General features: G+C 43.5%; 1 protein-coding gene across 1 annotated transcript in view; it reads left to right on the top strand.

Annotated features, from left to right (window-relative positions):
• Positions 1-17,881, top strand: part of znf366 (zinc finger protein 366) — a 64,807-nt gene that overhangs the window by 29,902 nt on the left and 17,024 nt on the right. Inside the window, exons 2-3 of the mRNA XM_068029561.1 lie at positions 416-1,715; positions 14,653-14,844. Coding sequence (XP_067885662.1) covers positions 438-1,715; positions 14,653-14,844 — 1,470 coding nt within the window. The 5' untranslated portion in view covers positions 416-437. The remainder of the gene's footprint in view (positions 1-415; positions 1,716-14,652; positions 14,845-17,881) is intronic.

The following is a 17,881-nucleotide window of genomic DNA, read 5'->3' on the forward strand; positions in this document are numbered from 1 at the left end:
CAGTGCCAGGTGTAAACACACTCACATTTAATGACCATCTAGGGTTGCAGTAAGTTGTAGGGAGAAATTCATATAAAAGGACATAATAGGAAATTTAAATTAAGTCCTTCTCCAATTTTCCTCTTTTTACTGTTGCTGCTTAGGCTTTTATAAATCTGTCTGGTAATTGCTCTACTGCTGTTTTTTTCCTTCCAGTTCCATTAATGTCACCAATGAGTTTCCTATTGCAATGCCCAGATATGTGAGGCTTTTGGAGGAGGAAAATAATGACCAGTCAGGATAAGAAAACAATGAAAAAGGAAATCAGTCGGTTTATAGTACGGGCTTTCGATTTTCTATTGCCTGTTTTGCGCTATCGCCAAAGATCCATTTCACCACCAAGATTTTATTGTTATGCTGTTTTCTCTATTTTAAGGAAAGAAGCTGAGTCAACATCAATGGAGAACAAGGCAACTGATAAAAATAGTGAAGACATTCATATTTCCAGAGAGTTGAAAGAAATACGGACTTCTTCACACTTTGCAATGCAGCCTCTCCCATTGAACATTAAACCAAACAAATTTACAGACTTTGGAGACTATGAATCAACAATTGCACATTCTACAAATGACATATCTACTGCAACTATAGAAAGATTCCCTGCAAACTCTGAAGGAGGATCTCGTAAAAGGAAAAGTACTCCCACAAAAGTAATTCATACTGTTCAGTCGGAAGACTTGTCAAAAGATATGGATGAACCTGAAGACATCAAAGTTGAAATGCCATCACCAAAACCCATAGCTCAAATGATAGACTTAAGTAATGTAGGGTTTCAGTTATTCAGAACTTATGATCACCTAGGTATTATGGGCTTGAAGCACGAGTCCATTAAACATAACTTAATGTGGCCTACTAGTCCTCTGATGATGCATCCTTCTCAATCATATTTTGCCAATGTCCCTCCAGACTTTATGTTCCCTTTTGTTATGACACCATCAAATCTGCATTTTAGATATCCTCTTCATCAAAATAGTCCTTTAGGAAATCTTAATGGAGGCATCTCTACTCGAGAAGAAAAGAGGAACACGGTTGAGCGAGTCGATGTTAACATTCAAATTGATGACAGTTATTATGTTGATGTAGGTGGCAACCAGAAACGCTGGCAGTGCCGAATGTGTGACAAGTCATACACTTCCAAGTACAACCTAGTGACACATATTTTGGGACACAGTGGCATCAAGCCCCATGCTTGTTCTCAATGTGGAAAACTCTTCAAGCAACTGAGCCATCTGCACACTCATATGCTCACACATCAGGGTACCAGACCTCACAAATGTCATGTTTGCCACAAAGCTTTTACCCAAACCAGCCACCTCAAGCGACACATGATGCAACACAGTGATGTGAAGCCGTACAATTGTGGCATTTGTGGTAGGGGTTTTGCTTATCCAAGTGAGCTAAAAGCCCATGAAACCAAGCATGAGAATGGCCGAGACAACATTTGTGTTGAGTGTGGACTTGACTTTCCTACCCTAGCCCAGTTAAAGAGACATCTGACATCTCACCGTGGTCCTACACTGTATCGCTGTAATGAATGTGACAAGACTTTTCAGTACCCAAGTCAGTTGCAAAATCACATGATGAAGCACAAAGATATCCGTCCATATATCTGCACAGAGTGTGGGATGGAATTCATTCAACCCCACCACCTCAAGCAGCACTCACTGACTCACAAGGTAGGAACTTTATCTGAAATGGAAAAGGGATATTTCATTAAAACCTTTTCAAAGATTATAACAGAAAAATTAAAAAGATAGAAATCTACAGCAGTTTTTCTTTTGCAGGGGACTCTACCTTTTGGAAAAAAGTCTTTTAGTGATCTTGTTCATATTTATAATTGAATGGAATCATCTTATTTAATAAGGCAAAGAAGGGGGAAAATGTGTTTAAAGTATGAAGGGAAAGGGGAATTACTCTTGGGCAATAGTGCAAACAGACCCTTTTACACCCTGCCTGATTTTGTTTTCCATTGAAGTTAATGGCTTTTTGGCTATTAATAGAGGGGATATAGAACAGAGACAGCCACATAGGCAGTCAAGTTAAATCTAGCAAAGGCTGAAAAATCAATCAAGCTTTAGACAAAAAGCTCTGAAGGATAGCTTTCATGAAACTCAGAAGTTAGTCATGAGGACAGTTAGAGGTTATTTCGCCTGAAGTATTGAGATGGGGAAATATTATTACTCATTATTTTGTAAGATTATGCAAAAACAAGTTGTACCGATTAAACTAAATAAATTTAAGCATAACTGTCACTCTGTATGCTCACTCACTGTGAAATAATGATTTTTATTTTAATCATCTCATAAGATGCTCAGACCATTTATGGAAGTCATGAGAACCCAAGAGCATATTTAAGGCAAAGCCATAAACTTGTAACATTATACAGTAAGAATGACCCTGATACATATTGAACACAATTGGAATCGGGCTGCATGAAGTGGTGCAACTTTCCAAAGGAATTGTCTAACTTTAATTGCATTGTTCTGCCTCCAAGAAACAGAATACATGTTCCCACGTAAAGGTAACTATATTTTAATAGCTGAAAGTCAAATGACTCATTTTCAATATTATGTTATAACCACAACGAGCCACATTTTGCTGAAAAATAATGGCATCTGGACGACGCATGCCATTATTAATACTGAAATTAATCAGCAGCTTGTAAAGAGGAAGAAATACCCCATGAATGGTAAATTGCCACAAGTTGCTGACCCATTTGCACTGCTCTGCCAGCAGCTTCGCAAAAACGACAATTTCATGCTTAATCTCCCTGTGATTTTTTTTGCAATTGCGGTAGTTGCACAATAATTGCCCATTAAACTTGTAAATAAAAGCTAATTGTAGTAATTAGTAATGTAAGTACCCTTTTAATGACATAAGAAAAGTGAATGACTGCCAATCAACCTCTCTTGCCCAGAAAGTACACAACTAAAAGTGTGAAGTTTCATTTTTTCAAGTTGTGAATTGTTTGAGGAGATTTTAAAAATGCCAATTTAAAAAAAACTTTGCCTTTCTGTCTGTTTTTTCTCTCTCTCTTAATCCAATTGTTCTTTCCCTCTCTTTATTTCTCTTGTGTACCTGACTTGGCATTGAATTCGCTCACTCTAAATTACCCTCCTGCTAGTCTTTCCTCTGTTTATTTCTCAATCCTTTAATCTCATTGGTCAAGGGGACACGCTGTTTGACCCATCGTACACCAAGGTCCCAGAGCTCTGTTGCCCTCAGTGCACCCTTATCAGCTCACACTTCCAGCAAGATTGTGGGCAAATTTTTTTAAAACCTAAACAGTTCTAACTAACATGGCTCACTCCAGCAAATCTGCCCCAATATGCATTACAAAACACATTAGACACATGTACATATGCGCCAGACCCATGCACATTTCATTCATGGTCCAAATACTGCAGCTCAGTTCATTGATACTGAACCAAGCGTGCTAACCTCTAACTTATTTCTCCCACTCTCATTGAATAAGACTCCATCTTGGGAGCCTTAGCTTGCAATCTTTACCTTAATTATGTAACCATATCCAAAGCATCAGGATGCCTGCTTTTCAAAATCTCCAGTATTTAGACTCCTGTTTCGGGCTATTGGATTTTATCTGCACTGATTAAAGAGGTTGGTCTTGAAAATTCACAGCCATTCAGAGTAGTCCTGCTGCAACTTCAGCCAGAGCTATGGAAGCTATGCCCAAAGCAGGTTACACAGAATCCTGGTTTTCCCCCAGGTTTCCTTTTTGGTCTGTTTGGAACAGAGCCTCTGCCCTCTCCAAATATGGCCATCATCATAAGGAGTTAGAGGCAGGTTTGGGGGTTGGATACTCCCCATGTCCAGGGCCTTCAGTGGGATCCAGGGTATAGTAAGCAAAGGTATTCAGATCAGATGTGCTTTGGTGAGAGTGGTGTAAGTGGGACCCACCTAGGGGATGGACAGGATCAGGACCTGGACCCCAGAAAAGAATGCAATTTAAAAAAAAAAAAATTATTTTATAAGGCCCCTTTGCTTAGGGTGCTGGGGACACCATTAAATTATTTCTAGGAAGGACCCATCACCCTTTTCTGAACAAGAACACTCTACCAAACTTTCCTGTATGGCAGCTACCCTAGATGCATTCCATTTTCTTGGGAATCCTCTCATGAGAGTTAAAGTAGGGAACCTATGACCCATGAAAGTTCACTAGGATCAGTAGTGGAGGTTCCTGATGGGTGTGATCCTGGTGTAGTTGCCTGGATCACTTGCTGCTGGTTTATGCGGACAACATGTTAATCAATGTTAATATTTTAAATTTCAACAAAATTGTGACATCGCATTGTTATATCCATGCAAACATAAATAGATTTCTATGAAATTTATATTTAATTTATAAGAGAAGAATTAGTGTAATAACAACAGGAAGGTAAAGTATATGGTAGTTGTTCGTAATAGTTTTTATTTATTGATGCTGAATATAGTACAAGATAATAGTCTTTTTCAAATATTTTGCTGTAACTTTTCTCCCCCCATATCCAATTCCCATCTCTCCTTTGGTCAGGTCATGTCTATGCAATTCTTCTCAGTTAGGAATATGGGTGTCCAGGCTATTTGTTCCTAAGGCCATTATCATTATCACTCTTTAGTTGACCCATTATGGAGTGTACTTGAACAGGAACAAAAGAGACCTGCTCCAGTCAGTTTGCTCTTTTTACACCTTGACTGGTGAAATTTATCATCCAGAAGAAAATCAAATACCAAGTTCAATTGTAATTAATTAATTTAATGTATTAATTGTGGGAGACCTTAATCTGCATATCGACTGGGACAATCAAATTGGCCACAGTGGTCTAAAAGATGAGTTTGTAGAATGTTTTCATGACAGTTTCTTGGCCCAATACGTTGTGGAGACAACTAGGGAGAATGTTATCTTAGATCACGTATTGTGTCATGAAACAGGGTTAATTAGCAATGTCATAGTAAAAGATCATAATACCATTGAATTTCATGTTAAGTTTGAAAGTGACACATTACAATCACAAACAAGAATCTTAAACTTAGTCAAATTACGAAGGTAGACGGGGAGAACTGGCTAAGGTTAATTGGATAAATAAACTAAAAGGTATGGTGGTAAATGAACATTGGGAAATATTTAAAGAAACAATTCAAAGGGTTCAACAAAAGTTCATTCCGTTCAAAAGCAAAAACTCATCAAGAAAGACCCATCGTGGCTCACTCAGGAAGTTAAGGAGACTCAAAGAAGAAGCTTAAAATGTTGCAAAAAATAGTAGCATGTCTGAGGATTGGGAGTGTCTTCGAAACCAAAGGGCTACCAAAAAGTTGATAAAAAGGGAAAAAATAGAATTTGAGAGTAAACTATCCAGCAATATAAAAACAGATTGTAAGAGCTTTTATAAGTACATAAAAAGGAAGAGAGTAGCTAAAGTAAGCATTGGTCCCTTAGAGTCAGAGACAGGAGAAATCATCATGGGAAATGAGGAAATGGCAGAGGCATTGAACAAATGTTTTGTGTATGTCTTCACTGTAGATGACATAGGTTCCATACCAAAAAAAGGCAGTAACCTAGGGGCTAAAAAGAGTGAGGAACTTAAGGAAATTGATATCAGCCGAGAAAAAGTATTGGAGAAACTTGAGGGACTGAAATCTGACAAGTCCCTGGGACCAGGTGGCCTACAACCTAGGGTTCTAAAAGAGATAGTGGATGCACTGGCTATGATTTTCCAGAATTCCTTAGATTCAGGAATGGTCCCATCAAATTGAAAGTTGGCAAATGTTACATCGCTTTTCAAGAAAGGAGGTAGAGAGAAAACAGGGAACTACAGGCCAGTTAGCCTGACATCTGTCATTGGGAAGATGCTAGAAAATATTATTAAAGAAGTCTTAACAATGCACTTGGAAAAGCATAATATGATTAGAACAAGTCAACATAGTTTTACTAAAGGGAAATCCTGTTTGAAAAATTTGTTAGAATTTTTTGAGGATGTAACTAGTTGGGTAGATAAAGGGGAACCAGTAGATGTAGTATATTGGATTTCCAAAAGGCATTCAATAAGGTGCCACATAAAAGATTAATAGGCAAGATAAGGGCTGCTGGTGTTGGGGGTAATATATTAGTGTGGATAGAGGATTGGTTTAAAGGCAGGAAGCAGAGAGTGGGCGTAAATGGAGCATTTTCAAGTTGGCAGGCAGTGAATAGTGGGGTCCTGCAAGGATCAGTGCTGGGGCCTCAGCTATTTACACTCTCTATTAATGACTTGGATGAAGAGACAGAGAGTAATGTATCTAAGTTTGTTGATGATACAAAGCTCGGTGGAAAGGTAAGCTGCAGGGAGGATGTAGCGAGGCTGCAAAGAGGTTAAGCGAGTGGGCAACAAGATGGCAAATGGAGTATAATGTAGGGAAGTGTGAAGTTGTTCACTTTGATCGTAAAAATAGAAAAGCAGAATATTTTTTAAATGCTGTGAAACTGGTAAGTGTTGATGCTCAGAGAGACTTGGATGTACTCGTACAAGGAACGCACAAAGTTAACATGCAGGTGCAGCAGATTATTAGGAAGGCAAATGGCATGTTAGCCTTTATTGCAAGGGGATTGGAGTACAGGAATAAAGAAGTATTACTAAACTTATACAGGGCTTTGGTGAGACCACACCTGGAATACTGTGCGCAGTTATGGTCTCCACATTTAAGAAAGGATATACTTGCACCTGAGGCGGTACAACGAAGATTTATTAAATTGGTCCCTGGGATGAGGGGGGTTGTCCTATGATGAGAAGCTGAGTAAATTGGGCCTATATTCTCTGGAGTTTAGAAGAAGAGAGGTAATCTAATTGAGACATACAAGATTCTGAAAAGGCTTGATAGGGTAGAAGCTGAGAGATTGTTTCCACTGGTCGGAGAATCTAGAACGTGGGGGCACAGTCTCAGGATAAGGGGCCAATCATTCAGGACTGAGGTAAGGAGAAATTACTACACTCAAAGGGTTGTGAATCTTTGGAATTCTCTACCCCAGAGGGTTGTGGATGCTCCTTCGTTGAATACATTTAAGGCTGGGATAGCTAGATATTTGGTCTAGCAGGGAATCAAGGGTTATGGGGAGTGGGAAGGAAAGTGGAATTGAAGCCCAAGATCAGTCATGATCGTATTGATTGATGGAGCAGGCTCGATGGGCCATATGGTCTACTCCCACTCCTATTTCTTGTGTTCTTGTGTGTTTAACTAATTCAGATTCTACCTCCAATGCTGGATTGAGCATCAGTTTTGAGCCTTTTTTTCTTGTTTTGAAAATGTTTTACAATAGTCATATAAGAACCTTGTGTTGCACATCTAACATAAGAGAACAGTGTAGTGTTTAGAAAATTGCATTGTGCATATTGTTCACTTGAGGCTACCATGCACACATGAGCCAGCAGAGGGAGCTGAAAGTGAAAGTAAAACAGAATAAAGAAGATTCCATTATGTTGAACAGCATGCTGCCTCTGTCTCAGTCTTTGCCTTGTACTTCTTACTAAGCTCGGCCAAACCTCACTCCAGTCCCAAGAATGTCACAAACAGTACTGATCACAGAGAGCTAATTTTTGAAGACTGACTGTAATGCATTGGAAAGTGGAGCTTTCGGGCCTGAAAATCCTCAATAATTTTTGGAATATTTGGAGGTTTTACCTGCCTCAGGCCCCAATGGGAATACATTCTTAATGAAAATTCTCAGGCCCATTGGCAGGTCCCTGGTGAAAGTCAGGTGCAGAAGGCCTACTGGAGGCACAAATTCTGTCAGGTCCCGGAAATGCTGAATTCTGCCACAAAATCACTCGGAAGAAATCCCCCATGGAAACTGACGAAGGCAGAACATCCATGTTGAAGGGAATGGGGCTGAGGGGAGGGGTTTTCCATACAAGGAATTTCCTCAGCCTCAGCTTTCTTACTAGATGCCAGGATGATCACAGTATACAGGTAAGTGAAGGGGAGTCTGAATCCTACCCTGAAAGACCCCAGAAATTTGTAATTTGCCTATTCAAAGTGGCAGTTTTATTGGGCACTTAAGGGGAGGACCTGTCAGTGATTGCCTAGGCGATCATTTCCTACCCTCCTTTGCTGTAGCATGTGCCCAAGATAGATTTACATTGGCCAAATTCATGAAAATAAGTTGACCCTGCCTTGACCCCAGATACCACAGCACCCATTCTACCACAGTCACACTAACAGATTGGGGCCAAGCATCGTCAGGGCCAGTGACTTTTATTTTCTCAATAGCAAAAGTATATCAGAAATGAGGATTCAAGAGGTGGGAATCAAAATCTGAACCACTTTCTGGATGAAAGAATTATTAGCATTAAGGCATTGCATGACAGCACAAGATGAGAAAAAAAATCAACCATTGGATCCCATTTCATCCAAACACCATCCTTGTACAATCTGCCTTAACACAAAACTCAAGCCCACTCATTTACTCTTCTGAGGAAAAGATCTGCATAAATCCTCCCTGATCCCCAAAAGTTATCAAACAAAAACTCCATAATTTTACCAATTCCAATAATCTCGATTATGCAAACTCTGGCCCCTTCCCTGCATGGGGAAACCCCAGCCCTTCCCAGCAATAAAGGACCATTTATGCCCTGTAGACTATTGATTAGCTCACTCCATACCTACCTCTATAATTACCAGTCTCGTTACTTACCAAACATTTATCTATCTCCATTTTAAAGGATTTAATCATCACCTTCAACACTTACTGAGTCTGTCATGTTTTTCCCATTCATTAAGGCATATAAATCTTGATTCTCAAGCCCATATTTATATTTGGAGAGAGAGAAGCTAATGGAAAATAAATCATACCATGTTATCTTTAATATTAAGATTCTTACTGTTCTTTTAACTTGAAAAGCAATGATGTAAAACAGAATGTTCTTTCCTTATGCACCCTCATGCCTGATAACCTGTCACATTCATCATTTCCTCCCCAGTTGAGAAGGCAGAACAGTGCAGCTCAAAGAGATTGCCCTGGATTGTTTTTTGCTCGACCCACTACTAAACATACTTGAACACAACAGGAAGGGACCCCGCCCCTTGTAGTTAACCCCTCGAGACTGGTGCCGCTTTCCCTCCAGAGGGTTATAGCTACCAGCAATTGACAAAAGAAAAGTTGAGGAAGTTGACTGAAAGAGGACAGGATATAAACATGCCTGCAAGCTTGGTAGATAGAACGAACACTGAACCTCTGGTAAGTACGCAGCAGGAAGAGGAAAGCAGCTGGTGCTGAGATGTCTTAAAATTGTTTGGCTTTTTGCTGTTCATTACAAATTCTTTAGAGGCTTCTGTTCCCATCATTATGCGTGTGTTTCTTTAATTTCTGGTGTAATTCTGCACAAGCAAAATTATGGAGCCTGTTAAATTAATTTTGTAAGATACTTACTCCTACTAAATATGGAATATTATACGAAATCACTACAAATACAGCCTAGAGATATTGCCCTCCTCTCATCTCTTACTTTCAAAAGGGAGTTGGATATATACTTGAAAAGGGCTATGGAGAAGAGCTGGAATGTAGGACTAATTGAATAGCCCTTTTCTAAGGCATGATGGGCTGAATGGCCTCCTTCTGTGGTATATTCCGTGAATATATGATTCCTCCTTATTATCTATGCAGGACTTGAATATGGGTCTAAATGACAGAGCAGATTGTTCCGACTTAGCTAATAAGTGCCAATTAACATTCATACTACATGTATGCCAGTTAATGACCATGTCCATGATCTCACTGCCATTCAATGGCATTACCATTGACAAATCTCACACCATCAACATCCTGGGGTCTCCACTGACCAGAAATTTAATTGAATCAGCCACATAAATGCCTTGGCAATTAGAGCAGGCTTGGAATTCTACAGTGGGTGGCTCACCTGACTCCCCAAAGCCTGTCCACTACCTACAGACAATAGTCAGGAGTGTGATGGAATTTTCTCCACTTGTCTGGACAGGTGCAACTTGAACAACACTGAAGAAGCTCAAAGCTATCCAGGACAAAGCAGCCCGCTTGATCAGCAGCCCATCCACCACCTTAAACATTCACTCTCTCCACCATCAGTACACCATGGTTACAGTTTGTATTGCAGCAACTCATGAAGGCTTGTTCGACAGCATCTCCCAATCTCCAACCTCCAGCACGAGACGGATAAGGGTAGCAGATGCATGGTAGCACGAACACCATTAAATTCCCCTCCAAGGCACACACCAGCCTGACTTGGACATATATCACCATTCTTTCATTGCTGCTGGGTCAAAAATCCCAGAACTCTCTAAGCAAAAGCACTGTGGGAGTAGCTTTGATTCAAGAAGGTTATTCACTACCTTTTCATATGCAACTAGGAATGGGCAATAAATGCTGGCCTTACTAGTGGTGTTCATATCTTGAGCAATGTTTTTACAATTGGGTTCCATGGAACTTTCTCATTGAATCACAAAAGGAACAATCACACTCCAACTGTAGTGTTCATGCAAAGTGGTTTGGCCTAGAACTGCAGTTACAGTGTCACTGAAGCTAGAATCTGAAGATTGTGACCTGACACCAGAGTGAAGCAGACTGGAAATCCCTGGAGGATGGAGTCTCTCTGCCTTGCTTCAGAATGAGTTTAGATTTTGACAACTGGGCAGGATTTTTCCGGCCACAGAGTAGCAGGTGGGGGGTGGGGGTGGGGGGGGGGGGGGGTGTCATGTCGGGATGGCTCCCCGACACAGTCCCCCCACCGGAGAAGTTTCCCAGTGGAGGGACAGAATTGAACTCCCCATTGAACAGAGACAGGCAGCCAATTTAAATAATTAAAGGCCCTATTAAAAGTGATTTTCCCAGCCTGCTGGCATTTTGTCAGTGGTGGAGTGGCTCCCAACCCCACAACATGTGGGGAGGCTGCCAGCTTCATGGAGGTGACCTCCCTGCAGCTGTCCAGGGGGCCATTGACCAGAGACTGCCTGCCCCAAAGAAGGGGCTGCAGGCAGGAAAGGCCACCCCTGCTGGCCAATGGGCCATCCAGAAGGGCCTGCCTGCTTGATCCCTCCGACTTTTAATTTTGTACTTACCTCTACTTTTTTCTTATATCCAAAATATACTTTATTCATAAAAATCTGTAAAAAATACATTACCAAACAGTTTCAAACAGCACCAAGTAAAAAATACAAACAGTGCAAAGGAGATCACTTTCCTTCATTACAGGAGTGAGTTGACTCACAACCCTTCCATTTCATTTTTCATGCCATATACATTTTACATTTTACAGCACACAAAATTTTCCTGATACAGTTCGAGGGATTTCCCATGGATCCAGCCCCTCAGTTCACCTTGGTGGGGGGACCTTACACAGTGGTCTTTCCCCATTGAGCCTTTGCTGCGGCTGCCCCAAGCTTTAATGCGTCCCTCAGCACGTAGTCCTGGACCTTGGAATGTGCCAGTCTGCAACAATTGGTTGTGGACAACTCTTTGCGCTGGAAGACAAGCAAGTTTCGGGCAGACCAAAGGGCGTCTTTCACCGAATTGATAGTCCTCCAGCAGCAGTTGATGTTTATCTCGTTGTGCGTCCCGTAGAACAGCCCGTAGAGCACAGACTCCTGTGTTACAGAGCTGCTTGGGATGAACCTTGACAAAAACCACTGCATCTCTTTCCACACCTGCTTTGCAAAGGCACATTCCAGAAGGAGGTGGGCAACCGTCTCTTCCCCACCACAGCCACCTCAAGGGCATTGTGCAGAGGGGGTGAGACTTCGGGCGTGCAGGAAGGATCTGACAGGGAGGGCTCTTCTCACCACCAGCCAAGCTACATCTTGGTGCTTGTTTGAAAGTTCTGGTAATGAGGCATTCCGCTAAATGACTTTGATGGTCTGCTCAGGGAACCATCCGACAGGATCCACCATCTCCTTTTCCCGTAGGACCTTGAGGATATTCCATGCAGACCACTGCCTGATGGATCGGTGGTCAAAGGTGTTTTTCTGCAGAAACTGTTCCACGAAGGATAGGTGGTACGGCACGGTCCAACTGGATGGAGCGTTCCGCGGCAATGTGACCAGGCCCACCCTTCACTACACCGGGGACAGTTAGAACCTCAGCACATAGTGACACTTGGAGTTTGCGTACTGGAGGTCTACACACAGCTTGATGCAGCCGCACACGAAGGTAGTCATCAGGATGAGGGCGACGTTGGGTACATGTTTGCCGACCTTATCCAGAGGTTTGAACATCGTGTCCCTCCGGACCCGGTCCATTTTGGATCCCCAGATGAAGCGGAAAATGGCTCGGGTGTACTTACCTCTATGAGGTACCTCCATATTGAGGTGCCCTTTCAATCTCTGACCTGTCTTAGTGCCCATCTCTGCCAGTGGAGCCGGCGAGGCTCCTTAACTTGATGGCGAGCCCAGAGGTGGCCAATTAGGAGGCCGCCTCTGGTAAAATTGCTAAGCTGGTCCCGACATTGGGGCTTCGAAGCCCATGGTAACATCCTGCCCCTGGTTTATACTCCACAAGTTTAACATTGGTAGGAAGCTGAGACTGCTTTGCATCAACAGAAAACATACAGGAATTTTATTGGCCCCCGGGTGGTGGGAACGGGGGCGGGCGGGGGGGGTGCCAGTAAAATTCCGAGGAGCCACATTGGGCGGCTCCCAGATGCAGTCCCACCTCTGGGGAAGTTTCCTGTTGGTGGGAACAGCTGCAGTTCGGCTGCTCACCGCAGAGGGCAGGCAGCCAATTTGAATACTTAAAGGCCCAATCAACGGCGATTTTCCCAGGCTACTGACATTTTACCACCCACGGAGGGCTTCCCCCGACCATGTGGGAAGGTCGCCAGCTCCATGGAGGCGGCCTCCCAGTGGCTTCCCGGGGAAGGCCATCGGAGCCGGAGAGTTTTTGGCCCAGTGAGGGGGCTGCTGGCAGCATAGGCCATCCCAGCGGCCCCAATGCTGTCACTAGAATGGTTTCCCCTCCTTTCTCCAGGCCGAAGCCAATTTATGTACAGCAAGGTCCCACAAACAAGCAATGAGATTTGGTGATGTTAATTGAGAGTTAACCATTGGCCAAGACATCAGGAGAGCTCTCCTGTTCTTTTTTTCTGAATTGTGCCATAGGATCTTTTACAACAACCTGAGAGGGCAGCCTTAGTTTAACATCTCATCTGAAAAATAACATCTCTGACAGTGCAGCACTCCTTCAGTACTGCACTGGAGTGTTTGGCAAGATTATGGGCAGAATCTTATCCCATTTAGAAAATAATAGCAGGTCAGCACCATTTCTGGGTCCCTACCCTGCACTTGCTGGCAGAGCACCTGCTGGCGTGATCTTACAGGAGGCTGCTTCTTAATTGGCCGCCTCAACAGCCACTGATCATTTAAGGCAGGCGGGTTCTGGAAGCTGCAGGCCTAATCAGAGGGCCAGCAGCCTTGGAAGGACAGTGGCCCCACCAGCAGAGGTGGGCACTGCCGCTGTAGGAGGGGGATCGTGAGGACACCTCCATCTTGAGGTGCCCTCTGAAGACGTTTCTATTTGGAAACAATAAACTGTAGCAACAGCTGCCAGACCAGCACTGCGGAGGGGAAGGCCCGCAACAAAATGGCCAATGGCCGCTGCTGTAGTCCGCTGATTCCAGCTGCTCCAGCCGGGGGAGGGGGTGCAAGTGTGACCCTCAGCCAGCTGCTGGCAAGCTGCCTACAGGCACCTGCTAGGCTTTGCCCTCAGCAGGGGGCCCATCCGCCATCTGGAAGATCCTGGTGGATCCCCTAATCTGCCCACAATAGGGCACTTATGTATTCAAATTGGTTACCCTCTGCTGTTGGGTGGATAGCCCTTGCTACTTCCACCCACCTTCTGGCAAGATTGGCCAGTGGAGGGAACTCATCAACCCGCTGATCTGATGCCTTCCCATTCTATCCTCCTCCTGGTCTTGCCATCAAAGCTGCCTCAGCAGAACTGGTAAGATTCTGTCCTATGTGTTTAAGTCTCTGGAGTCTGGAGACTGATACCACTGAGCCACAGCTGGCAGTAAGTTTGGGACGTTTGGAAAGCTCACAATGGAAGCTACACCTGCTCTCAGCAGGTAAGGGTTCTGCTGGGCCTATCAGGTTGTAAACTGGGCCATATTTCTCAGGGCAGCCCAGGAACTCACTGCCTCATTGACATTAAGGGCTTGGTGGAAGATCTGTCCTCCTCTCCCCCCACCCACTTCACTGGAATTTCCCAGTCATTTTTCACAGGCTTTAATCTAGGCAAATCTGGTTTCCACCCTGTTTCTATTCCCCCCAGCAGTAACACGAAAGATACAACTCAGGCCAGGACAGAATATCGGGCCCTCAAATCTGGTCTTACACATGAAGAATAACCATGGGAGAGATATGGGAGGACACTATCGGAACTGTACTGCTGCATGAGGGAGTGCCTTTGTAAAAGGAGAGGAAGGGGAAAAAAAGAACTAAACAGAAGCATTTGTTATATCTGGCTTTCACTTCCTCTTTGTGGTATAGATTTCAAATCAATTTTTCAGAGTCAACGAGATTGGAAAATTACACAGTATCCATGTATTTGAAAGCACAAAGTGAGATCCATCAGGGGAATTCCTGCACTAAATTGTTTCCCTTTTTTGTTTCTTGTTTCAGGGTGTGAAGGAGCATAAATGTGGAATCTGTGGACGTGAGTTTACATTACTGGCAAACATGAAGCGCCATGTCCTTATCCACACCAACATCCGGGCCTACCAGTGTCACCTTTGCTTTAAGAGCTTTGTGCAGAAACAAACATTGAAGGCACACATGATTGTCCATTCCGACATCAAACCTTTCAAATGCAAGGTTCGTATTGATTAGTTGTGCAGACTAACAAATAAACTGTTTCTTCCCAATGATGCACTGGTTATAATTATGTCGTGGCAGTAATTTGATACGAATAATCCAAATTTCAAGTTGCACACAGGACTCCCATCATTAGATATGATTGGCAGCAATAACTATGTTAAACATTTTGCACAAAGCCAAACAGCACAGAAATGTCATCACCAGAAATCATTAAGGCATTTACAGCATAACAGACCAAAGGTGGCCAGTAAAATGGAATGTTATTATTGCATATAGTTAACACGATGTGATGCAGAGTGACTTGCTATGCTAGACAGGGTCATAAAATTAAACAGTAAAAGGTAAGTGTGCTATAAGTGAGAGAAATTTTTAGAAAAATGATGAGATGAAGGAGGGTGACCTCCTTTTTGGAGCATCACTCTGAAGTGTCCAGGAGTGGCGTGGTCCAGGTCTGATTCCTCACTCTGCTGCTCTACTGATTTATGTCTCTTGTTTTAGGGAGGAGTCAAATGGATGGAAGGATGATAAGAACATAAGAAATAGGAGCAGAAGTAGACCACATGGTTCCTTGAGCCTGCTCCATCATACAATACAATCATGGCTGATCTTCTGCCTCAACTCCACTTTCCCACCTGCTCCCCGTAACCCATCATTCCCTGAGAGAACAAAAATCTGTCTATCTCAGCCTTAAATGTATTCAATGATGGAGTACCCACTACTCTCCGGGGTAGAGAATTCCAAAGATTCACAACCCTTTGCGTGAAAAAATTTCTCCTCATCTCAGTCCTAAATGATCGACCCTTATCCTGAGACCGTGCCCCTGTGTTCCAAATTCCCCAGCCAGGGGAAACAACCTCGCAGTGTCTACCCTGTCAAGCCCTTTCAGAATCTTGTAAGTTTCAATGAGATCACATCTCATTCTTCTAAACTCCAGAGAGTATATACCCAATTTACTCAGCCTCTGATCAAAGGACAACCTCTCAACCCAGGAATCAATCTAGTGAACCTTTGCTGTACCACCTCCAATCAAGTATATCCTTCCTTAGATATGGAGACCAAACCTGGGCACAGTACTCCAGGTGTGGTTTCACCAAAGCCCTATAAATTGCAGCAAGACTTCTTTATTCTTGTACTCCGATCCCCTTGCAATAAAGGCCAACATGCCATTCGCCTTCCTAATTGCTTGCGGTACCTGCATGCTAACTTTTTGTGTTCCTTGTACAAGTACACTCAAGTCTGTCTGAACATCAACATTTAGAAGTTTCAGGCCTTTTAAAAAATATTCTGCTTTTCTATTCTTACTACCAATGTGAATAACCTCACATTTCCCCACATTATATTCCATCTGCCACCTTGTTGCTCACTCACTTAACCTGTCGATATCTCTTTGCCACCTTTTTGTGTCCTCTTCACAGCTTACATTTCCACCTAGCTTTGTATCGTCAGTAAACTTAGATACATTATGCTTAGCCTCTTCATCTAAATCATTCATACAGATTGTAAATAGCTGAGGCCCCAGCACAGGTCCTTGCGGCACTCCACTAGTTACAGCCTGCCAACTTGAAAATGGCCCGTTTGTCCTCACTCTTTGCTTCCTATCTGTTAACCAATCCTGTATCCATGTCAATATTTTACCCCTCTCCCCCACAACTCCATGAGCCCTTATCTTGCATATTAGTCTGTTGTGTGGCACCTTATCAAATGTCTTTTTGAAATCCAAGTATACTACATCTACTGGTTCCCCTTTATCTAGTTACAGCCTCAAAAAACTCTAATAAATTTGTCAATCACGATTTCCCTTTCGGAAAACCATGTTGACTTTGTCTGATCATGCTATGATTTTCTAAGTGCAATTGTTAAGACTTCCTTAATAATAGATTGCAGCATTTTCCCGATGACTGATATGAGGCTAACTGGCCTGTAGTTCTGTTTTCAATCTCCCTCCTTTCTTGAATAGTGGTGATACATTTACTAACTTCCAATCCGCTGGGTCTGTTCTAGAATCTAGTGAATTTTGGAAAATCGTAACCAGCATACCCACTAGCCAGGATTTAATGCAGAGGTGGTGGCCCAATTACTGCAAAGTCAGGGGCCAGCCGGCCTCCGCCGGCCCTGGAAGCCATGACTGGATTTTAGAGGGCTGGCAGCTCTACCGGGAGTGGTGGCCACTGCTGGTACTCCAGCAGGCCTTAGAGCTGGAGCAGCACTGGAGGCCCGGAGTAAAGGTAAGTGGGGAGGGCTCACTAGGGCCAGTCAGGCAGGCCCCATTGATGGAGGATGGGCGATGGAGAGGCTCTGGGGGTTCTTCAAGCGGGGTGGCCCTTGCTGCTGGGAGTTGGGGGGGGGGCACAGGTTACCTGAACAGGAAGGGCACCACCCCCCCCCCCCCACCCCCCACGACCGAGCCTGCAATCAGTCTGCCAGGGTATATCTGGCGACTTCGCCATGTGGCATGGGCCCCCCCCCCTCCCCCCAGCTGGCAAAGTGCCAGTGGCAGTGGGAAGAAGCCCTTAAGCAGCGAATAATTAGCCACTTAAGGGCCTGAATTGACCCAAGGGCAGATAGGCCGCCTGCCATCTCCCCCGCCACTGGTAAAATACCAGTGGAGGTGGGGAGGTGTTGGGCATGGCACCTCCCATGACCCTACCCTATTTTACACCCCACACACCTCTCAGCCAGCTCCAGGGTTGGGGGTCACAGCCACTATCTCTGCAGCTACGTCTTTTAGAACCCTAGGATGAGGGCCATCTGGTCCTGGGGATTTGTTGGCTTTTAGTCCCTTAAATTTCTCCAATACTCTTTCTCTGCTGATAATAATTGCTTAAGTTCCTTACTCTTATTAGCCCCTTGGTACCCTCTATTTCTGGTATATAATTTGTGTCTTCGACTGTGACTGCCATTTCCTCATTCTCCATGGTGATTTCTCCTGCCTCTAAGGGACCAATGTTTACTTTAGCTACTCCTCCTTTTTATATTCTTGTAAAAGCTCTTGCAATCTGTTTTTATATTCCTAGCTGGTTTACTCTAATATTCT

This window comes from Heterodontus francisci, chromosome 4 (genome assembly GCF_036365525.1).
Source record: "Heterodontus francisci isolate sHetFra1 chromosome 4, sHetFra1.hap1, whole genome shotgun sequence".
Taxonomy (NCBI): domain Eukaryota; kingdom Metazoa; phylum Chordata; class Chondrichthyes; order Heterodontiformes; family Heterodontidae; genus Heterodontus; species Heterodontus francisci.